This window comes from Perognathus longimembris, chromosome 13 (assembly GCF_023159225.1).
Source record: "Perognathus longimembris pacificus isolate PPM17 chromosome 13, ASM2315922v1, whole genome shotgun sequence".
NCBI lineage: Eukaryota > Metazoa > Chordata > Mammalia > Rodentia > Heteromyidae > Perognathus > Perognathus longimembris.
In genome coordinates this window covers 49,571,841-49,595,779 of record NC_063173.1, presented here as the reverse complement: position 1 = coordinate 49,595,779, position 23,939 = coordinate 49,571,841, and the positions used below count along the sequence as shown (strand labels likewise).

The following is a 23,939-nucleotide window of genomic DNA, read 5'->3' as shown; positions in this document are numbered from 1 at the left end:
TTTTGAATGACTTCTACTTCATCATATATACATACCATTTTTTCTTTACCCAATCATCTGTTGATCTATAGATAAGTTGATTCCATTGCTTTGTTATTAAGAATACTGCCATAACTATAGGTACACAGATATTTCTGCAGTTCAGTGACACTCCTTCAAATATATGCCCAGGAATGACATAGCAAGATAATTGTTATATCTTTTATTTTTTTCCAATTTCTCACATATAGTCATAGAACACTCAAACATAATAACTAGTTTTCCCATTTGAAAGAGTAGGTAATTAGGTCTTAGGAAGATTATAATACTTGTTCAAAATCTATAAAATTAATAAATTCCTCTATTGGATCAAATTGCTATGTGACCAGGGTTTGACATCACAGTAAGAAGCAAAGAAGCCTGGGCTGGTACAGCTCAGTGGTAAAGCATTTACTTACTGCATGCAAATCCTGGTTTTGTCACTAGAGCCACAAGTGGGGAGGGGGGCGGGGAGGCGGAGATAGAAAACTGAACTATAATGTGTCCCTATCTGCTTCGGCTTCGGCTTCGGCTCTGGGTAACAATACTGCATCTTCAACGTTTTGGGGTTTTTTGTTTTTGTTTTTTTTTCAAATTTTTATTATCATACTGATGTACAGAGAGGTTACAGTTTCATACTTTAGGCAATGGATACATTTCTTGTACTGTTTGTTACCCTGCCCCTCATACCCCCCTCCCTCCTCCCCCTTTCCCTTTCCCCCCATGAGGTGTTCAGTTCACTTACACCAAACAGTTTTGCAAGTATTGCTTTTGTAGTTGTTTGTCTTTTTTTTACTCTGTGTCTCTCAAATTTGGTATTCCCTTTCAATTTCCTAGTTCCAATGCCAGTATACACGGTTTCCAATATACTCAGATAACATTACTGCGATAGTGTAGGTACAACCACAGGAAGGTGATACAAGAACATCATCAATAATAGAAGCTACAGATTCCTCAGAAGGCTAAATATAGAACTCCCCTATGACCCAGCAGCCCCACTTTTGGGTATCTATCCAAAAGACCACAAACAAAATCACAGTAATGCCACCAGCACAACAATGTTCATCGCAGCACAATTTGCCATAGCAAGAATCTGGGACCAACCCAGATGCCCCTCAGTAGACAAATGGATCAGGAAAATGTCGTACATATACACAATGGAATTTTATGCCTCTATCAGAAAGAATGACATTCCCCCATTTGTAAGGAAATGGAAGGACTTGGAAAAAATTATACTAAGTGAAGTGAGCCAGACCCAAAGAAACATGGACTCTATGGTCTCCCTTATTGGGAATAATTAGTACAGGTTTAGGCAAGTCATAGCAGAGCATCACAAGGCCCAATAGCTATACCCTTATGAACACATAAGATGATGCTAAGTGAAATGAACTCCATGTTATGGAAATGATTGTTATATCACAGTTGTAACTACTTTCAACATCGTATGTGTATCTTCAACGTTTTGTATACTATGAAACAATGTAGGAGTCTGGCACCGTCTTCTCATCCATAGTCTTCAAGAAACACTGTAAGGATTTGAACCCTGTTTTCACATTCACAAATCTATGCCATGTTCATTGCAGCACTTTTCACCATTACCAAGATAGGGAATCAGCCCAGATGCCCCACAATGGACAAACATTAAGAAAATGTGGCATATATGCACAGTGGAATTTTACTTATGCATCAGAAAGAATTATATTGTACCATGCATCAGGAAATAGAAAGATTTGGAAAAAATTATATTAAGTTAAGTAAACCAGACCCAGAGAAACAAAGGTTGCATGGCTTCTCTCATTTGTGGTAGCTAGAATGTGCCTACAGATCTACAAGTAAACAAGTTGCCAGTGGTAACAAGCGTATTAACTTAAGTATGGTAGATTTCATAGGGAGCTCACAGAGTGAAATTCCTTAGCAAGACAAAGTCAAAGCCCAACAAAATAAGCACTAGGAAATGGGTCAGTGCACTAGGGGAGCAGGACCAAGGGGAGAGGAGCTGACAAATGAAGGGGGAAAGAGGGCAACAAAATGGAGTCAAGAATCCATTGCATAGACCACAAAATTAAGAAAAATAAGAAAACACGTGGGTCAAAGGGGGTGAAAATGTTGAAGGGATGACATAGATCAAGACACATTCTAAATGGACACTGTGGTTAAATGGCAACTATTTGAACACTAGTACCAGAAGCTCTTGCATCTCTAGAACACCAATGAGTAATTTCGGAGTTACAGGATAGTGTCTGAAATAAGCACAGTGTAAGTTTTAAAGTCAACAGACTTACATTCTCACAAGTCTATCATTTCATCTAGAGTTTTCCCCCACTCATGTTACTTACCTGATTCAATCCAGATGATTGGCTCTCTCATATTGCATAAAGTGGTTGTGAGCCTTTTAATGTGAGGCAATTATGTAAACTTTCTTTTGAAGAGGGAAAGACAGAATTTCTGTTCCATTTTTCTATGATGAGACTCTAGGCTATGCCCTCTAGGTACACATAGCAGAGTGAGGATGCTGTGTACCTCTAATGTGTGTCAAGTAAAGAGGTGTGTGGCACCAAATTATTTTATTCACTTCAGTAAATTATATAAAGTATAAACATAAAGCTATGTTACATGGCTATAAAGTAAAATGTTTACCTTTGTAATTAATAAATATCTAAGGATATACATTGAGAAGATCTCAAACATCATTTCTCATCAATAAAACAGCAGAGAAAGAGAGGAGAGGGCAGTTCCAAAATCCAATGGCATAGCCTACAAAATTAATAAAATTGAAAGGAGGTGCTGGGTAGGGAGGGATGGGGAGGAATGATGAAAGGGGTGACATTGATAAAAATGCATTGTATTTATAAACTTTTTGTGCTGAATGGCAACTCCTTTGTACATCTACTTAAAGATGATAAAAGTATATAATTCAAAAATAAATTTAAAACATTGGCAAGTGTTTAATTCAGTCAAAAACAGGTTAAAAATGTAAGTGATTTAATGTAATACTATGCATGAGGTCTTTATGCTAAAAAACACAGTAAACTCACCACAGAAAGTCAGTCTTAAAAATGACCAGAAGTGTAGAAAGATGTTTGACTGTGATATTTAACATAGTATTATATATAGTGGCAGAAAGAAAGAAACAAAAAGGGGGGTGGGGAGGAAGGCAGGCAGGAAGGAAGGAAGGAAGGAAGGAAGGAAGGAAGGAAGGAAGGAAGGAAGGAAGGAAGGAAGGAAGGAAGGAAGGAAGGAAGGCAGGAAGGCAGGAAGGAAGGAAAGAAGGAAAGAAGGAAGGAAGGAAGGGACCTCAAATGGCTTGTTCTGTTCCATTGCCTCCATAAGAAAATACAATGAATAAAACTAAAACTTCTGAAGAGCAGATCAATTAGAATAAATCTAGAGCAATCGAGTCCTGTGTATTTTCCTAACTATAATACCCCTCCAGTTTAAAATGCAACAGCATTCGTTCCAAACCCAAGGTCTAAAGTCCAGCTCGGCCTCTAGTTTTCATTCCATTTTGTTGTGCGGATCCACAGCTTTTTCACCGCCTTCTTCATTTCCGAGTTCCTCAGGGAATAGATGACAGGGTTGAGGAGGGGAGTTATCACTGTATAGAACACGGCTACCAATTTGTCTATGGGCAGCGTGGCAGAAGGCCTCATATAGATGAAGACACAGGGTGCGAAGAACAGGATAACCACGGTGATGTGGGAGCCACAGGTGGAGAGGGCTTTGCGCCTCCCCTCAGCGCTCTGAGTCCTCAGGTGACACAGAATGACCACATAGGATGCTAAGAGGACCACAAAACTGATCACAGACAGGGTGCCCCCATTGGCAACGATCAGCAGCCCAATGAGGAATGTGTCTGCACAGGCGAGTTTAAGCAGGGGAAGAATGTCACAGAAATAGTGGTCAATGACATTGGGGCCACAGAAGGGCAGGTGGAAGATGAGAAGGATCTGGGCCAAGGAATGCATGAAGCCTCCCAGCCACGCTACTCCCACGAGGACTGCACACACCTTCCGGTTCATGATGCTGGTGTAGTGCAGGGGCTTGCAGATGGCCACGTAGCGGTCATAGGCCATCACTGTGAGCAGGAAAATCTCAGTGCCACCAAAGAAGTGCATGAAGAAAAGCTGTGCCATGCAGCCCCATAGAGCTATGGCTTTCCTTTCAGCCAGCAGGTCTGAGATGAGTTTGGGAGCTGTTGAGGAGGAGTAGCAGATCTCCACGAAAGACAGATAGCTGAGGAAGAAATACATAGGGGAACCAAGACTCCTGCTGGTGACCACGGTGAGCACTATGAGGAGATTCCCCAGGATGATCGCTGTGTACAAGAGCAGAAATATCACAAAGCAAACTTGCTCTACCTCCCGGTTAGAAGAAAGTCCCAAAAATAGGAATTCAGTTACATTGTAGATGTTAGCCATGTGGTCATCACTAAGAGGCAGTAATTTGGGTGGTGTGCCCTAAAATGATATAAACCAAAAGACTTCTTCATGACATGGGTAAATTACATCATATCTCTTGCAGTTATCTCTGGTATGAGAGTGAGTATTGAAATATCAGTAAGTGACAAGTGCAAATGTTATCATTTGTGGTTGGAATAACAGGAACTAACAAAGCATCAAGTGATAGATGGATTCCTGCCAATGTTATTTGGTTGGAAGAACAAAGTTCTCAACCTCTCCACGTACCCTTCAGCTGTCCTGGTGTGTCTCTCTTGATACAACCCATCACAAACCTGATCTCTGTCATAGCATATAGATCCTACTTCGGCTTCCCACCAGAGATTTGCCTTCTACACAGGGTTTCTCATGACCTCAACCTTTACCACAATGCTAGCTCAATCCATGCACAATTATCCTCTTTCCAGCTGCCTTTATCTCCTCCAAGAAAGATCCGAAGTTGGTACACAGTTCTCCCTTTTTCTCCAGAACATATTTCCAAAGAGCCTTTGCTTCAAACACCTCCAGAGGTCTACCAGACTGCTCTCTGGCAGATTTGCAGACTTCCCTAGTCCAAGCTGCCCCTTGACCAAAGTATCTCCGAACCATGCTTATCCACGCAATGAGGCCACAAGCCAGATGATTTCCACTCACACAAAAAGATAACCCAGTAGGCCAAGCTGATTAAAAACCATGTCCTGGAGAAAACGCATTGTCATCAATTTCAGAAACAAAGAGGGCAGAGACAAGGCTCAAATGCTTAGGTCACCAGACAGTTCTACCCAGCAGCCATCCTAAGAAGAGATCGCTGGGAAGTCTAGACTCCCCACATTCACACTCCAGTTTTCCCAGGGAGGACTTGTATGATATCTAGAAAGAAAGATGTTTTGACTACTCAGAGACTCAGAGGCCAAACTATAACGGTCTGATAATCTCTACCTCCAGCGATAAATTCCAGGCCTACATTTCCTTGGATTCCTTCCAGGGACAAGAAATTCATCTCCTCAACCCATACACCCTCATAACCAGTGGCTCCTCTTCCCTAAAGCCTTTTGGGAATCAAACACTGAACTATAATGGTCCATGGGACCACCCATCCCACTGAGGGCAGAAATGCCAGACCACTCCATCTCCAGTGCTCACTGGAGTGACTCCAAATTGCATTTAGGGAACGTCAATGGAATAAACAGAGGATATGCATTTCTTTTTTTTTATTTTCTTATATTTTCCCATACGGATATGTATTTCTCTAACCATCTTATCACTGAGTTTGATGCCCTGGAGGTGTTTGATAAATATTGAAAAGAACAAAGGACCCAGATGGTACCTTGAATCCCCAGCCTCACATGGTGCTTGTGTCTAAGACCCACCGCAATCATATCATGAAGTGTCACATTCCCCACAACACCAAGTCCTTTCCTTTCAAAGTGGAGCCCACCACCACCTGTGAAGCCATCCAGAGTCACAAAACAAGACCCCAACTGCTGTTTCTTGGCTCTTCTTACCACAGTAACCTTTTCTGTTCTGAACACAGACAAAAAAGAAATCCTGAGCTCACACAGCCTTCCCAACCAATCATAACAGAAGTATGTGGCCCATGGAATACACCAGAGACTCCCTCAGTGCTCTGGTGCCTGCTCCCTTGTAAACTTAGACTTGAGAATATGGCAACTGAGGTACCGGATTGTATGTCCACTGCTATAGGAACAAAAAGCAAAGGAGACTTGCCTCACAGATATTCCATGGAGAACTGAGCACTCAAGCAGCTCAGCCTCCAGTTCACTCTGCTTAAGTAACAGCAGGGGAGAAGGCATGATGAGGGAAGGAGATGTGGGTCCCCAGGGATCTGCACCCTCACCCCTTCCTCATCAAGCAGAAGACCTCAGGGGAGGAAGAACTCCTACAACCTCAGAAATCAAGGAGAAATGTGAGCAAATGATGTTTACTCCATTTTCATATGCCATCAAACAAAATATTGTACAAATATGGTGTCCATAGAGCTTCTGTGGAAGGACTCTGGTAGAGATGAAAGAAATTTTTCCCTGAATTGACCACATCATTAAAATGGGCTGTTGACCCCACTTTTGGGCATCTACCCAAAAGACCACAAACAAGAACACACTAAAGCCACCAGCACAACAATGTTCATCACAACACAATTTGTCATAGCTAAAATATGGAACCAACCCAGATGCCCCTCAGTAGACGAATGGATCAGGAAAATGTGGTACATATACACAATGGAATTTTATGCCTCTATCAGAAAGAATGACATTCCCCCATTCTTAAGGAAATGGAAGGACTTGGAAAAAATTATACTAAGTGAAGTGAGCCAGACCCAAAGAAACATGGACTCTATGGTCTCCCTCATAGGGAATAATTAGCACAGGTTTAGGCTAGTCACAGCAGAGGATCACAAGAGCCTAATAGCTATGCCCCTATGAATGCATAAGATAATGCTAAGTGAAATGAACTCCATGTTATGGAAACGACTGTTATATCACTGTTTCAACATGCCATGTGAAACTGTAGCTTCTATTGTTGATGAACCTCTTGTATCCCCTTCCTGTGGTTGTACCCCCACTATCACTGCATCTTAGCTGAGTGCATTGGAAACTGTATATACTGGTATTAGAACTAGGGAAGTGAAAGGGAATATGAAAATCGAGAGACACATGATAAAAAGACAAACGACTCCAAAGGCAATACTTGTAAAACGGTTTGGTGTAAACCAACTGAACAACTCATGGGGGAAGAGGGAAAGGGGGAGGGGGAGGGGGAATGAGGGAGGAGGTAACAAACAGTACAAGAAATGTATCCAATGCCTAACGTATGAAACTGTAACCTCTCTGTACATCACTTTGACAATACATAGAAAAAAGATAAATAAATAAATAAATTAAATAAAATGGGCTGTTGAGTATATAAACATATGTATATATATATATGTAGATATATATTTCTTGGACTATACCTGTATATGTTTTAAATTCCCTGTGATCAAACATTTTCGACATTTAAAGCACTTTGAAAAATGAAATTAGCTCTTTGACAACACTACTGCCAAATGTTAACTCAATATTGATTAAAGTTAAAGATCAGTTCAACTAGCAATTCATTAGAAATCTACTTGAGTCATTCAACTTAAGGAAAAGCTTGAGACAATTGCTCTTGCATAAGCAAAGAACCGATTTGGTGTCTTTTATATAGAAACAGAAAGTTTAGTGAATAATAACAGGAAATCTCTAAATATTTATATAAAATATATATATTCTGTAATATGCAGGCTTATATATTACAGACTTATCAAAGTCTGTCAGCCTTAATACTTTCTATATTGATATATTTGGCTTAATAAATCTAAGGAAGATAAAATTTATGTGGTGCATAAATGTTTGCTCTGAGAAACTATATTTGTTAAAATCTTTTTTTTTCATGCTAAATGCATACCATTTTATATGTCAAATAAGTAATGGAGGTATTATTTTAAAAAGTTAAAAATCATGCTTCCTTGACTACTCTCAATTTCCAGGGGGGTGTTCTGAGGTGCCTTCAGGCCATGATTTCTCCTGCAATTTACAGTTTATCTCACAAATTCATGAATCTCACAAAAGGCTTTTTGTTTTTGCTATCTCTCCTCCTAATTCTTCTCTTGCCCTGTATAAAGCCTTCTTTTTTTTTTCCAATTTTTATTATCAAACTGATGTACAGAGAGGTTACAGTTTCATACGTTAGGCTTTGGATACATTTCTTATACTGTTATATTTGTTAAAATCTTTGTGATATAAGCAGAGCATTAATGACTCACACCTATTATCCTAGCCACTCAGGAGTCTGAGTCCCAGAGGATCACAGTCCAGGAGGTGGAGATGTCTGTGAGACTCCATCTCCAAAACAATCAGCAAAAGTAGGGCTGGCGGAGTGGCTCAAGTGATAGAGTACTTGCCAAGCAAATGCTAGATTCTAAGTTCAAACGCAAGTATCAACAAGAATTAAATAATAAAAGTGTACTTGTTCACTTAGAATTACCCATTGTACTTCATAAAAGGCAAATTTTATTTCCTAATCTCGTGACTATTCACCACTGACTATCCCCTTTTCTCTCCAAATTCAATGAAACCCCACTAGTCCTTTCTCTTTTAGAATTAAGAACATGAGCATACACATTCCTCTTGTGTTGTTTTGCAAATAAAATACATAAATGACAACTGTTTATGCTTTTAAAAACAGGAGTGTAAAGAATGTTTCTTATATCTTCCCTTCACAACAGTCAAAAACTGAAATCAACTCAGGTCTACCAAGATAATATTTATTTTAATTGTAGCACTTTCATGCAAGAAGATACTATTCACTAAGAAATTATTGTAATCCACAGCACAGATGAAATTCAAAAACAATAAAGATGAGTGAAAGAAGCTGGATACAGAGAACACGGCCTTCATGGAAGCATGAAGAAGCTAAACAGATCCGTGTGGATAAAAATTAGATGGGTAGGTACCAGCTGATGTGAGAAGTATCTGGAAGGAATCACAGGAAGTTTCTGGCATACCACAAAGATTCCCTATCTTGTCTGGGATGTTGGTAACCCATTGTATACATCCATCAAAAATCTTTCAGTTGTACATTTAGGTCTTTATATTTTACCAGGTTGTACATTTTACCTGGGTTATAAAACAAAACTTAGCTGAGATAGAGGAAGCATTTGTTCTGAGCATCAGAATATCTGAATTTGAGCCCAGACTTGCACCTGATTTATCTTAGAATCAATTGCTAGTATTTCCCTTTTTGCTACAATATTAGGACCTCTGAATTTTCATTCAAACATATGCCGGCCTGGAAAAAAAATTATACTACCCAACTGTTGTTACAATTTCAAGGGAGAGGTAATGGTCACTCATTTTGTCCCCTTCATTTCTCTGACAAAAGGAATGCTGAAATTATGATTGGAGCTCCTGCAAGCCATCTTGAGTCATGAGGCATACTGGGAATGGACACTATTAAGAATACAGAAATTCAATGTAAAGTTCCCACTCTGAATTGTTCACTTAAAGACTTCAATCTTGTTTCAGACTTTTTTTCCTTACAGCAAAAACTTCATATAAAACTATGTATTTTACATTAACAATAATGAGCTAACATCTCATTGATCTCATGGGGTTCCCCTAAGATCCTATTTAAGATGTGAAAGGACTCTGAAATGTTTCTAAGGCATTATTCAAATATAAGTTGAGCCACGGACCCAAATGTGCACTTCAGACATTTCCACGTGGTTGGGGATGGGGGAAGGGGGGTAAGGTACTTTTTTATCACAAGTCAATACACTAACACCACCTGTATATCTGTTTCTTTTTTTTATTGTCAAAGTGATGTACAGAGAGGTTACAGTTTCAAACATTAGGCCTTAGGTACATTTCTTGTACTGTTTGTTACCTCCTCCCTCATTCCCCCCCTCCCCCCTTTCAGTTTCCCCCATGAGTTGTTCAGTTGGTTTACACCAAACGGTTTTGCAAGTATTGCCTTTGGAGTCGTTTGTCTTTTTATCATGTGTCTCTCGATTTTCATGTTCCCTTTCACTTCCCTAGTTCTAATACCAGTATATACAGTTTCCAATGCACTCAGCTAAGATGCAGTGATAGTGGGGGTACAACCACAGGAAGGGGATACAAGAGGTTCATCAACAATAGAAGCTACAGTTTCACATGGCATGTTGAAACAGTGATATAACAGTCGTTTCCATAACATGGAGTTCATTTCACTTAGCATTATCTTATGCATTCATAGGGGCATAGCTATTAGGCTCTTGTGATCCTCTGCTGTGACTAGCCTAAACCTGTGCTAATTATTCCCAATAAGGGAGACCATAGAGTCCATGTTTCTTTGGGTCTGGCTCACTTCACTTAGTATAATTTTTCCAAGTCCTTCCATTTCCTTAAGAATGGGGGAATGTCATTCTTTCTGATAGAGGCATAAAATTCCATTGTGTATATGTACCACCACATTTTCCTGATCCATTCGTCTACTGAGGGGCATCTGGGTTGGTTCCATATTTTAGCTATGACAAATTGTGCTATTTCTCAAAATAAATTCATGAGTAAATTCTTCCTTGTCTCCTCGTATCTGACTCAGTCCCTTCCCAGATGACAATGGAGGCAGCACTCGGATGCCTTGTCCATTCAGCATCCACCAAGTTCCTGCTTCATGCCCCTCACCGTGCAAGGCCACATGAAAAGGACACGGGCACAGAATGGTGAGGCTGAGAACGGGATGTGACCCCGGTTAGCCTGGAGAACACACATGAAAACAAACACACGTGAAAACACATCTTGGTGCAATTCCTCGTGTACTCCCTGTAACCCCATCCCTTGAGTGAAAGAGTAAATCCAGACATGATGAGGCCTAGGAAAGTGAAGGAATTTGATTGAAAATTCACCATGGCATAGAAAGCCCTTGATATCCACTGTTTACAAGAAAGTACAAAATGCTTCCCACCCAAAATACATTGCTCATTGCAGACCTCAGCAAAACATAAAAGCTATACAACACGCCAACCCAGGCAGAACCCTTCCTTTTGGCCAACACTTACTTTCCCAGAATCCTTTGCATCCACTGGCACACTTAAGATCTCATTCAGGACAATAAGAATAAAAACAGAGATATGTGAAGAGGAATTTGTGGAACTATCTCTAAAAAGAAAACCTGGGGATCTTCTACCCGTCATGTGAAGATATGGTGCCTAGACTTGTTGCTATACTGCACCTTGCAACCATGAAAGGAACTGCAGGGAGATGAGGAAGCAGCAACACACTGGGCCACCAGCCCAGAATCGGGTCCCAACCACTGACCTCCAAACTTTTCCTTGAGGAAGCAAAAATAATAATTTTTGGCTTACACCAAAAAATTTTTGTGTCAATGATTAAATTATTAAATATTAAATTATTAAGTTACTGAATATTAAATCACTAAGTATTTTGTGCCTAGTAGACTACACAGCCTCTGTCATGATGTCAATTCTGCCACTACAGCAGAGAAGCCAACCGAGGCAACATGTAAAATATGGGCCTGGCTGTCATCCAATAAAACTTCAGTAGGGACACTAAAATTGAAATTTCATATAACTCACATGTCAGAGAATAGTTTTCTCTTTCTGATTTTTCTCCCCACCACTTAAAAATGTATAAGCTAGCAGGGCACTGGTGATTCACATCTGTAATCCCAGCTACTCAGGAGGTTGAGATGTGTGGATTGTGGTTCAAAGCCAGCCTGGTCAGGGAAGTCTGTGAGACTCTCCAATTAGCCACCAGAAAACCAGAAGTGGCACTGTAGCTCAAAGTAGTAGAGCAAAAATTGAGCAAACCTTGAGCAAAAATTGCTCAGAGACAGTGCCCAGGCCCTGAGTTAAAGCCTTACAACTGACAGAAAAGAAAATAAAAGAAGTAAGCCATTCCTAGCCCACAGGTTATGCAGTGAACTCAATTTGGTTGAAGTCATTGTTCATCGGGTTAAACCACACTTATAACCCAATGTCTTCCTAATCAAAACTGACCGCCTTAACCCAGCCCAGACACTCATTGCCTTAGAAAGAAGTCATATGAGTGCACAGATTGAAACATTAATGATTTGCTAATGTTAATGTCATAGTCTTCTTGTGTTTCTCCTTCCAGTGGCATTTGTAATGTAACAGTGCCCTTCTTGCTCGTGAAATAAAACTTCCCTCCATGGAATTTCCAGCACTCAAATCAGAGTAAGGTAAGGAAGAAACCAGATAAAGTAGAGAAGACAAGATAAAACAGGAGCTTTTAAGTCACTTTATAATACGACATGCTCCAAAATAATAAAACTACTATTACAAAAACAAAACACCCAGGAGCTTTTGCCTCCATATCTTACCACATATCATAGCTGAAGGTATGGCCACATAGCTGCCTGATGTCAGGGAAGAATTCCATTCCAGGTCATTCATTCCTAAAGTCTACACACTTGCACTTAGAGATTTTTAGAGATGGGAAGTAGCCCAATTTGAATATGCTCCAAAACACTGTTACTTGTGACTGAGTTTGAAATGATACCATGGAGTTTATTGGGATCCAGCATGGTAACACATGCCTATACTCCAAGCATTAAGAGGCTGTGTAGGATGATCTTGAGTTTAAAGCCAGGCTGCACTGCATAAGGAGCTGAGACAAGACTAGACTGAATAATGATTGATCTCTCTGTGTCTATCCCTGTCTTTCTCTCCCTGCTCTCCTCTCCTTCTCCATCCCTGACTCTCATACAACAAAAGCATGCCTAGATTACATCTGCTGTTTAGATTACTAAATAAAATTGTCATCTCTAGTCACCCTGTACATGCTACTTTCTGTCTCGTGTTTTCATTTTCATTCCATCCTCGAGGTTACTTTCTTCCCCCACAACTTCCTCATGGCATTTTTCACTTCTGCATTTCTGAGTGTGTAGATGATGGGGTTCAGCATGGGGGTGATGACCGTGTAGAACACAGCCACCAGCTTGTCCTCAGTGTAGGTAGAGGCAGGCCTCAAGTAGAGGAAGATGGCAGGTCCAAAGAACAAGAGGACCACAGTGATGTGTGAGGCGCAGGTGGAGAGGGCCTTGCGCCTCCCCTCCGCAGACTGGTTCCTCAAATGGACCAGGATGACAATATAGGAGGCAACCAAAAAGAGAAAGGAGAACACAGAGAATAATCCACTGTTGACAAACATAATAACCCCTACCACAAAAGTGTCAGTACAGGCAAGCTGGAATAAGGGATGGAGGTCACAGAAGTAATGGTCAATGACATTGGGACCACAGAAGGGCAAGGGGATGGTGATGAAAATCTGAATGATGGAGTGAAAAAAGCCCCCCAGCCAAGAACCTGCCACTAGATGGTGACACACGGGCCGGCTCATTATGGTTGTATAGTGCAGGGGCTTGCAGATGGCCACATAGCGGTCATAGGCCATCACTGTCAGCAGGAGGATCTCAGTGACACCAAGGAAATGGAAGAAGAATATCTGTGTGAGACAGCCCTTCAGAGAGATGGTTTTCATCCTGGCAAGTAGGTCAGTGACGAATTTGGGCACCACAGTAGAGGAGTAGCAGATCTCCACCACAGACAGGTAGCTGAGGAAGAAGTACATGGGGGAACGCAGACTCTTACTGGCACTGACCGTCACAACAATGAGGCCATTGCCCAGTACTGTGGCCAGGTACACACAAAGGAAAAACACAAAACACACTCTCTGTATTTCTGGATCTTGGAAGAGGCCAGTGATAATCAACTCAGTCACGTTATTTTGAGTAGCCATGGGCTCAGTTCAGGGGTGCTGGATGCCAGAATTTGAGAGGCCTGAAAGAAACCAATGATCATGACATGAATCCACATTGTTTATGTCGTCTAAAGAGGATAAAACCAACTTACAATATGCTTACTACTTCTCCACTTCACCAAATATCCTCAATAGATGTTAAATATACATGCTCTAACACTTTATTTTAATTAACTTTTATTAATAGAAAGTGAAGAATTAACAGTAGATATTGAATTTACAAATCTTTATGCTGTAAACCAACTGTACAAGTCATGGGGAGGAGGAGGGAATGCGGGAGGGGGAAGACAGGAAAAAAATGAGGGAGGAGGTAACGAGTTGGATAAGAAATGTACTCACTGCCTTACATATGAAACTGTAACCTTTCGATACATCACCTTGACAATAAATAAACCAATTTTTTAAGTAGATATTGAGCCAGGCACTAATGGCTCACATTGATCCTAGCTACTCAGGAGGCTGAGATCTGAGGATTCCTGTTCAAGGGCAGAAAAGTTGGTTTATCTCCCATAAACTACTCAGAAAAGGTCAAAAGTGGAGCTGTGATTCAAGTGGTCAAGCACTGGCCTTGAGCAAAAGAAGCTCTGGGGCAGCGACCAGGCCGTGATTTTAAGGCCCAGGATCAGCACACAAAAGAAAAGGTAGACATTGAAGACTTAGGGAAATGGTTATTTGTCCAAATCATCTTGCCCCCTCCAAAAAAAATAAAATAAAATTTGGGTCTCAGAATTAGTATTTCTGATTGGCTTAGAAACATCCCTTAGTATTTCAGGGTTCTCTAAAATTCGTCCCATCTTCATAACTTTGTGGGCCTTTTGAATAACTAACCTGTGTCTGTGTTATCTGTCTTCATTTGTGTAGCTCTCTCATCCCTGGGCATTCCACAGCTGCTGTCTTCCTTGTTCTGGGCTTGTTCTGTCCCACAGGGACATCCCTCCTCACTGGCCATCCTCTCCTTTCCCAGGTTCTCTGCATTGTCTTCTTTCCTCAGTTACACCCATGCTCCCTTTACCCAGGGCAGAGTCCCTTACCAATCTTTGCACTTCAAGGGATATGCATAATACATGTGATGCCCTGAAGAGTCAAGCTGACTCCTTTGTTCTCCATCAGTCCATGCACACACACACACACACACATCTGTGATTTTCTGTCTAGCCATTAGGACTCACTGCTATTTAACTATTTGGAAAGGCTAGCTACTATGAGTCAAGAAACACGACCATAAGCAGAAGAAAAAGGAGATTAGCTATTCATAGAAACATAAAGAAACTAAGCAAGAGTTAATAGTTTCAAAGAAGGTAGATTCAGCACAAAAAAAATTACATTGAACTCATGACCACAACAAATGGATTCATTACTAAGTCCATTTCTCTGTGCCTTGCTCAATCAGGGCGGTGTGATGCGGGCACCAACCTCCCTCAGCCTTTAGGACTGTCCTGGTACCTAGGAAGACAAGTAGCTAAGTGAGTAGATGATCTGACTATGAGACTCATTAGTTCGCCTTTTCCATCTCCTCACTCACAAGTGTAAACAGAAGAGAGACCTGGAGCTGATGGGATTAAGTTGTAAAGTTACAGAAGTCTGACAAGCAAGTGGTACCAAAGATGCTTCAATGCCCGATCACCCTGCAAGCGTCCTTCCACTCACATTGCCTACCTTTATTTAGGTCAGACGAGTTTCTTTGCTCTTTCTTTCTCTGCCTTCAAACAAGACCAGACTGATTCCAAACACACGCAAGGTGTCTCCAGTTCAGCATGAAGTTGGCCACAAGGCTAGAACAGTTCATTTCTCAAGGAGAGGTTCTAGTTTGAGGGGGGAAACAAAAACAAAGAAAAGAGAAAAACTGAGAAGGAATGCTATAAATCCTTGTTCTTGAGCAAACACAGCCCTTTGGTTAGTGTGACCACACAGGAGATTTCTCACTGTGGACCCCAGTTCTATTCAGCTAAGGCCCTTGAGTGTGATTAAGAATTTACAGGTATTCGTCTATGTCTTCCTCTTTCACAGATGAGATGACAGAGGCTGAGAGAGGTTGAGGTTCCGAAAGCACACTCTAGTCAATTCCTTGCCAGGTACTCACTTAGAAATCAGTGCTCTTTTGTAGCAGCAGGTTGCTTCCTCAGGGAGCGAGGTGATGAAAATGACTATAATTCAAACATCTGGTTCTTCATAAATTGACAGTGGTTCTGCGAGCTCTTAGGAAACACAGGTAGATAATGTTTAAGATAAATCAGAGAGAGGAAAATTCAGTAGATCTGTTTCAGTAGTCAATATAGATTTATACCAATTTTTAGAAAGCAATCATAAAAAGCAACAAACCCAGAGGTTTTTAAGTCCTGCAGTCATGTACAAATTCACCAAGTGACTCAAATCCAAGTAGTTGTTAACCAATGCTGAGATTAATGAGTTATTTAACGTAAACAGCACACTATAATCCAGAGACCAGGTTCCCTATAGAATTTGTTTTCATTAATGTGAAGAGCCGCCAAATGCACTCTGCTGTACGGAAAGGGTGAAATTGCTTCATGGACTTAATGACTTCAGTAGAGTTTTAGTGATGCAACACATGGGGCTAAGAGAAATGAGTATACACACAGGGCTTTTCCCCCATATTTATCTATTAATCTAAATCCAAGATGCATGAATAAAGACCGAAGAGTCCGGGGCATTAGCTCTTGTTCAGTAACTGATGAGTTATCTGAATATAGTTTTGTAATTTCACAGAACTTCTCACTTTCCCTTTTCCACCCCTGTATCAAATGACAGAGTTCATCTAGAGTTTCCTCACTGTGCCATTCAATTCTCACATTCATGTATTCATATGTAATATGCATGTATGAAACCATGCACTCTACCCATAACTCTGTCTCTCTGTGAAAGACTATAGTGTTCAAGATCAGGAATATTTTTACAATGTCCATTTAGAGGGATGTTCTTCTTCACATCATTCATTCACAAAGGAGTACTGAGTCCTATAAAATGCTAAGCACTGTTCCAAAATTGACAAAGTGCCTTAAGTCACAGAAGTTCAAATTTTCATAACTCATGTACATACCAAATGTATAAAATATAGTACAGACAAATGTATAAAATTACAATTCTGTGTGCAACCCAGATAGAAAGAAGGCCAAGTTAGAAAAATGAATCAGACTTATAGAAATGCTTGGGGCTATTTTATATAAAGCAGTAAAGAAAAGCAATTTTATGCTGCTGTCTTGAGAACAATGGAGAATCCATGGGGAATACAAGAAACCAGTAGGGAGACTTGTCACAATAATTCATTTTTAAAGGATTATGACCTAGTCTAAAATACTACCATTAAAGAAATTAAGTGATGGTTAGATTCTCTGGGCCTACTTTAAAGGTATAACTAACAATTCTGAATTTTGAGAAAGATAAATCAAGGTTTTAGCATTGAGGAACCAACGTGAATTGCCATTTCTTGAGATGTGAATGACTGGAGGAGAGCAGGGAAAGATTAAGAGTTCAGTTAGGAACATGCTAAATAAAATGGCATTTCAAAATTTGAAACAGAATTACTGACAAAGTAGTTGGATATATAAATAGAAGATCCCGGCTAGAGCCTAAGTAGAAGAATCATCAACATATGAATATTAGTGAAATCTACATTACTCAGAGGTATGTATTCAGAAAGTGAGCCTCACTTTGAGGTGAGACTTTGGGAGGGTGACTGGGCTGGGTGAGTAGGAAGAGCTGGTTAATAAGAGCCTGAGACATTCAACCTAAGAGCAATTAGGGCACTGACATGGAAGCATTCTCATACTTGACCCTGAATTACAGCCACAGTTTGGATCAGGAGTGGACTCTTTATTATTATTATTACTATTATTATTATTATCCAGAGGGGTTACAGTTACATAACTCAGGTAATGAGTACATTCCCTTTTGAACAGTGTCACTCCCTCCCTCATTCTCTCCCATTTTTCTCCTCCTGAGCCCCTCCTTCCCCCTCAAGTTGTATAGTTTATTTCCAACATAGTGTCTAGGGTTTCACTACTGAATTGGTTCACCCTTTGTCACACCATTTCTGTGCCTTCCCTTCCCATCCCCAAATCAGATAATCTTACATATAAGACAAAGGGTACTGAAATCAGAAACATTGACCACAGGGAATAAATTGAGGGGGGGAGGGGAATGAAAGAAAATAGAAATAACAGTACACTAAAAAAAGAAGCCCCTCTTGTTTTCATATCTTTGAATTCATTTCAATTAGCTTCATTTTGTATGGTCATATGTACATTGCTATTGAGCTATTGTGATCCTCTGCTAGGACTATCCTAGACAGGTACTAATTATTACAAATGAAGGAAACCATGGAGCTTATGTTTCTTTGGGTCTGGCTTACTTCACTTAATATGATTTTCTCCAAGTCTTTCCATTTCCTTATGAATGAGATGATGTCATTCTTTCTGGTGGAAGCATAGAATCCCACTGTGCATATATACTACATTTTCTTGATCCATTCATCTAAGATACGGAATTAGTTACATAACTAATAATTAGTTACATAACTAATAATACATACATAATAATTAGTTACATAATAATTAGTTACATAACTAAGACACCTGTGGTATCTCCAATACCACAGGGGGAAAAAAAAGCTGGAAGTAGAGCTGTGGCTCCACTGGTAGTCTTGAGCAAAATGCTCAAGGACAGCACCCAGGCCAGGACTAGTACAAAAACTGAAAAATAAAGTAAGTTTAAATATATGTATATAATTCATATACTAATTTGATTTAATATAGTGATGTTATTGTTACTATATTATTAATTATTTATATATTATTAATTGTTAATACATTAATGTATTGGTTTAACACACTTCATATATATTAAAGTTATATAGTATATATATAACAATACTGAATACCTGCAATATACTATATGCATGTATAGATATATTAAACTAAATGTTTGTACAATTAGCACATACTAGTACAAATAAATAAATGAAACTGCTATCTGCCTACAACTTCAACCTGCCTATACAGGAGAAAGGTAAAAAATCCTTACCATATAGTGTATACCTATTATGCTCTATCCATCTACTAGGGAAGCTGTCTATATTATTTCAGTGGGTCTACACAAAAGGGTGTGTGAATGCAATGAAAATTCAGCACCAGTCTATATAATTCCAACACCAAAAGGCACCAGTTGCATATTTTTTAATTACTCATAATGATGTGGGACAAGGCAATGTCCTGGAGGATCTGAGAGGCAAAACAACAAGAAAGATTTAACCTGTATCTCCCTTCACCAAAAAGCACCAATAGACAAGAAAATAAATGTACATAAAGTTAGGATGATTGGTGCATTGTTGTTATCCCGCATACATGGGAGGCTCAAGTTAGGAAGCTCACAATTCCAGGTCAGTACAAGGAAGAAAAACCTGAAAGTTTCCTTCTTAACAAAAGAAGTTGGGCATGGTAGTGCATGCCAGTCGTTGTAATAACCATGGGAAGCCTAAAGGGGAAAAAGTGTGGTTTAGGAATTGTCCTGTGCAGAAACCAAGGCCCTTCCTCAAAATACCTAGTGTGGGCTGGGACTGTGGCCTCGTGGCAGAGTGCTTGCCTCGTATACATGAAGCCCTGGGTTCCATTCCTCAGCACCACATATATAGGAAAAGCCAGAAGTGGTGCTGTGGCTCAAGTGGTAGAGTGCTAACCTGGAGCACAAAGAAGCCAGGGACAGTGCTCAGGCTCTGAGTTCAGGCCCCAGGACTGGCAATAAATAAATAAATAAATAAATAAATAAATAAATAAATAAATAAATAAATAAATACCTCATTTACAAAAGAGCTGGAGGCATGACTCAGAGGAAGAGCAATTGCCAATCAAGACAGAGGCCCTAGAAGAGGAAGCACAAAAATGGTGGGGTGACTCAGCAGTGATACTTACTAGATACCATGTTGGAAATGAGCTATAAAATTTGAGGAAGGGGTGGTAGGGAGGAAAACAGTGGGAGAAAGTGAGGGAAGAGGTGACACTGTTCAAGAAGAAATATACTCCTTCCCTGCCTGACCTATGTAACTTTAACCTGTCTGTTCATCACCTTTACAATAAAAATTCAAAAAGGAAAAGACTGAGGCCCTGAGCTCAAGCCCCAGTAACTCCAAAACAGGAAAAATGTACATGTTACATCACAGAGACTAACATAGAGGCCTGAATGGGCAATCTTCAAGAATTTGTCTAACTTTTTGCATTATTTTCATCTAGACAAAAATAAAATTATCCCCTTCTAGAAAGCACTAACTTTGTATTTCCCAAGTAAAATGTATGTTGTTTTGAGTTTTTTTATTTATTATTTAAGTAGTTGTACAAAGAAACTGCCATTTAACAAATCAGTCTGTGAATACAGTCTATCTTGATCAATGTCACCCCTTTCAACATTCTCACCCATCCCTCCCCATCCTCTCCTTCCATTGCTCTTCTTAATTCTGTAGGATATACATTGGATTCTAGACTGCCTTCTCTTCCCTTCTCCACTCCATTTACCTACACTTTTCCCCTTGACCCTACCCCACCCCCTTTTGAGTACCCACTTCCTGATGTTTTATTTTGCTGAAGTTTAATTTTGCCTTTCTAATGAAATAAATTATTCAAAAGATCTCCCCTTGAATCTACCACATTTCAGTTAATACATTTGTATATACTTGTATACTTCCCGAAATATTTACTTATGTTTATAAACTCAATCTAGCTTCCACATACAAAGGAAAACATGCATCCTTTGTCTCTCTGATCCTGACTTACTTCACTTAATATAATGGTTTCCAGGTCTTTCCATTTCTTTACAAGTGGTAATACCATTCTTGGTTTTCTTTTCACTTTAGCAGTACTTAGGTTTGAATTCAGGACCTCCTACTGCTAGCACAGCACTCTACCACTTGAACCATGCACCCAGACCTTGTTGCTTTCTTTTTTTTAATTGCTCTCTTTTTTTAAAAAAAATTTATTGTCAAGGGCTGGGGATATAGCCTAGTGGCAAGAGTGCCTGCCTCGGATACACGAGGCCCTAGGTTCGATTCCCCAGCACCACATATACAGAAAACGGCCAGAAGCGGCGCTGTGGCTCAAGTGGCAGAGTGCTAGCCTTGAGCGGGAAAGAAGCCAGGGACAGTGCTCAGGCCCTGAGTCCAAGGCCCAGGACTGGCCAAAAAAAAAAAAAAAAAAAAAAAAAAAAAAAAAAAAAAATTTATTGTCAAGATAATGTACAGAAGGGTTATAGTTACATAATAGTGAGCACATTTCTTGTCAAACTTGTTGCCTCCATCTTCATTTTTCTCCCACCTTCCCTCCTCTGTAATCCGCCCCCCCAGTTGTACAATTGGTTTACAACATATTGTCTTGTAAGTATTGATGTTGCATTTGTTTGCCTTTTACCTTTTGTCTCCCCATTGAGGATTCCCTACCCTTTCCTAATTCAGATAAACATATATACAATGTCCAGGGTACCAAAGTCAACTACAGTGACAACAGGGGTTAAATCATAAGGGGGAAAAAAAGTAAAAGGAACAATTTCACTTAGTACATTGAAAATAACAGCAAGAATAATAAACCACTTGTTTCCATAACTTGTACTTCAGTTCACTGAGCATCATCTTATGTGAACACATGTACATAGCTATTGAGCTATTGTAATCATCTGTTAGGACTAAAACTAAATTCCCCTAAAACAAATCCCCAAAGAAGCAATTGACCCATTAATAAGTGGGCTAAAGACTTAAAAAGAGATTTCCGTGAAGAGGAAATGAGAATGGCCAAGAGACACAGGAAGACATGCTCAACATCACTGGCCATAAAAGAAATGCAAGTCAAAACAGCATTGTTTTGAATGGACATTGTAAGAATGTCCATTATCAAGAAAACTAATAACAACAGATGCTGGATGTGGCCAAAAGGGAAGTGGAGCTAAGTCTCACAGACTTTTCTGCCCAAGCTGACTTGAACTGCAATCTTCAGAGTTCACCCTCCCCAGTAGCCAGGATTATAGGCATCGGCCACCAGCGTTTGGCTGGCTTTGGCTCAAAAAAATTATAAACATAAATAAAATCATTTGCATTTCCATTGTTACATAGCCATTGCACATAATTGTGGGTACAGAGTGTAATGGTGTATCTATCACCTTAAATATTTTGCATCTCTTTGTGTTGATGAAAGCCATATTTCCTACTAGTGATTTTTAGACATTTAAAATGATTGTTGTCAATCATAGCTATTCTTCTGTACTATAGAAATTAGAAAATATTCCTCAATATCCCCCAGTACAGGGGAGAACATTTTGATAAATTTTTTGGAATTTAAAAGTAATTCTTCCATCCGAGTGTTGGTGGCTATTTCCTAAGAAACTTGAGATTTGAAGTCCGTAGTTTGAACACAGCCTGGGCAGACAAATCCAAGAGACTCTTATCTCAAATTGTCCAACAAAAAGCTAGAATTTGAGGCATGGTTTAAGAGGTAGAGCACCAGTCATAAGACTTAAGCACAAGAGCTCAGGGACAGCACCCAGGCCCTGAGTTCAAACCCCAGGATCAACACACACAAACAAAAGAATTAGCCAAAACCATGATTATGGTGGACATCATTGAGCCAATCAAATTCCATGGGATTCTGAGAGAAAGAATATCTGACCACTTTCCTTGACCATTCCATCTGGATATCAGTGTCTTCCATTGCTAATGGGAATCAAAGACGAGGTAAAATTGTATCCTTATGGCCATTGCTGCAATTCTTTCAAAAAAGCAAATATTAATTTCAACAACAATCAAATTGATTTTCTGATATCTGCTCTCTTTCCTTTCACCCTACCCCTAAGAACTTTTTGCCCCACAACTTCTTCATGGCATTTATTACATCTGCATTTCTGAGTGTGTAGATGATGGGATTCAGCATGGGAGTGATGACCGTGTAGAACACAGCTACCAGCTTGTCCACAGTGAAGGTGGAGGAGGGGCGCATATAGAGGAAGATGGCAGGTCCAAAGAACAAGACGACCACAGTGATGTGGGAGGCACAGGTGGAGAGGGCCTTGCGCCTGCCCTCTGCAGATTGCTTCCTCAGGTTGACCAAAATGATAATGTAGGAGGACATAAGGATAAGGAAAGAGAACAAAGCAATTAGGCCACTATTGGCCAATACAATCACTCCCTCTACAAAGGTGTCAGTGCAGGCCAGCTTGAATAATGGCTGGAGATCACAGAAGTAGTGGTCAATCACATTGGGACCACAGAAAGGCAACTGTATAGCGATGAGAACTTGAATTATGGAGTGAAAAAATCCTCCCAGCCAGGAACCAGCCACCAGCATGTGACACAGGTATTGGCTCATAATGTTCATGTAATGAAGAGGTTTGCAGATGGCCACATAGCGGTCATAGGCCATCACCACAAGTAACAGGATCTCAGCTACCCCAAAGAAGTGGAAGAAGAATATCTGAGCCAGACAGCCCTTCAGAGAGATAGTTTTTATCCTGGCAAGTAGATCAGTGATGAATTTGGGCACCACAGTAGAGGAGTAGCAGATCTCCACCATGGACAGGGAGCTGAGGAAGAAGTACATGGGGGAACGCAGACTCTTACTGACACTGACCGTCACAACAATGAGGCCATTGCCCAGCACTGTGGCCAGGTACACAGGAAGAAACAACACAAAGCATGCTCTCTGCACCTCTGGGTCCTGGAAGAGGCCAGCAATAATTAACTCAGTCACATTAGTTGTAGCCACCATACTGGATGTCGGATAATGAGATTCCTGAAATAAATCACCACAGAACCAACTCATCTCATTTACTGAACTTCGGGGAGTATATACTGCTTAGTAATCATACATTTAGCCAGTACCTACCCATTCAAAATTAAACAGTTTATGTCATTTTAATTAACTTAATTCTATACTAGTAAACAGGAGTTCAGAAAAGTGGATAGAGTCTCATAATCAGAGGATAGTAAATTCTGGCACTTAGAACCACTCTGAGTAATTCAACCAAAAGACAACCAGGAAAGATGTCTTGATTGAGGGGTATGGGAGATTAAAAAAAAAAGATGTGGGTAAATGATTGAAAGAGGAATGCTGAGCAATTACAGTCATAAAGACACAATGTACATATATAAAAACTAAACTAAGAAACTTGAAGGAGA

At 40.0% G+C, this 23,939-nt stretch overlaps 3 protein-coding genes across 3 annotated transcripts; all 3 read right to left on the bottom strand.

Moving 5' to 3' along the window:
• Positions 1-3,506: 3,506 nt before the first annotated feature.
• On the bottom strand, positions 3,507-4,436 carry LOC125362483 (olfactory receptor 4X2-like). The gene has a single exon (XM_048361320.1). The coding sequence runs from the start codon at positions 4,434-4,436 to the stop codon at positions 3,507-3,509; it is 930 nt and encodes a 309-aa protein (XP_048217277.1).
• Positions 4,437-12,829: 8,393 nt separating this feature from the next.
• On the bottom strand, positions 12,830-13,759 carry LOC125361612 (olfactory receptor 4B1-like). Its single transcript, XM_048360174.1, has one exon. The coding sequence runs from the start codon at positions 13,757-13,759 to the stop codon at positions 12,830-12,832; it is 930 nt and encodes a 309-aa protein (XP_048216131.1).
• An 8,843-nt stretch (positions 13,760-22,602) lies between these two features.
• LOC125362482 (olfactory receptor 4B1-like) lies at positions 22,603-23,529 on the bottom strand. The gene has a single exon (XM_048361319.1). It carries the CDS (start codon positions 23,527-23,529, stop codon positions 22,603-22,605), a length of 927 nt encoding a protein of 308 aa, XP_048217276.1.
• Positions 23,530-23,939: the final 410 nt, after the last annotated feature.

Coding starts and splice junctions, on each gene's coding strand:
- LOC125362483 (XM_048361320.1), bottom strand. CDS start 4,436: ATGGCTAACATCTACAATGTAACTGAATTCCTATTTTTGGGACTTTCT.
- LOC125361612 (XM_048360174.1), bottom strand. CDS start 13,759: ATGGCTACTCAAAATAACGTGACTGAGTTGATTATCACTGGCCTCTTC.
- LOC125362482 (XM_048361319.1), bottom strand. CDS start 23,529: ATGGTGGCTACAACTAATGTGACTGAGTTAATTATTGCTGGCCTCTTC.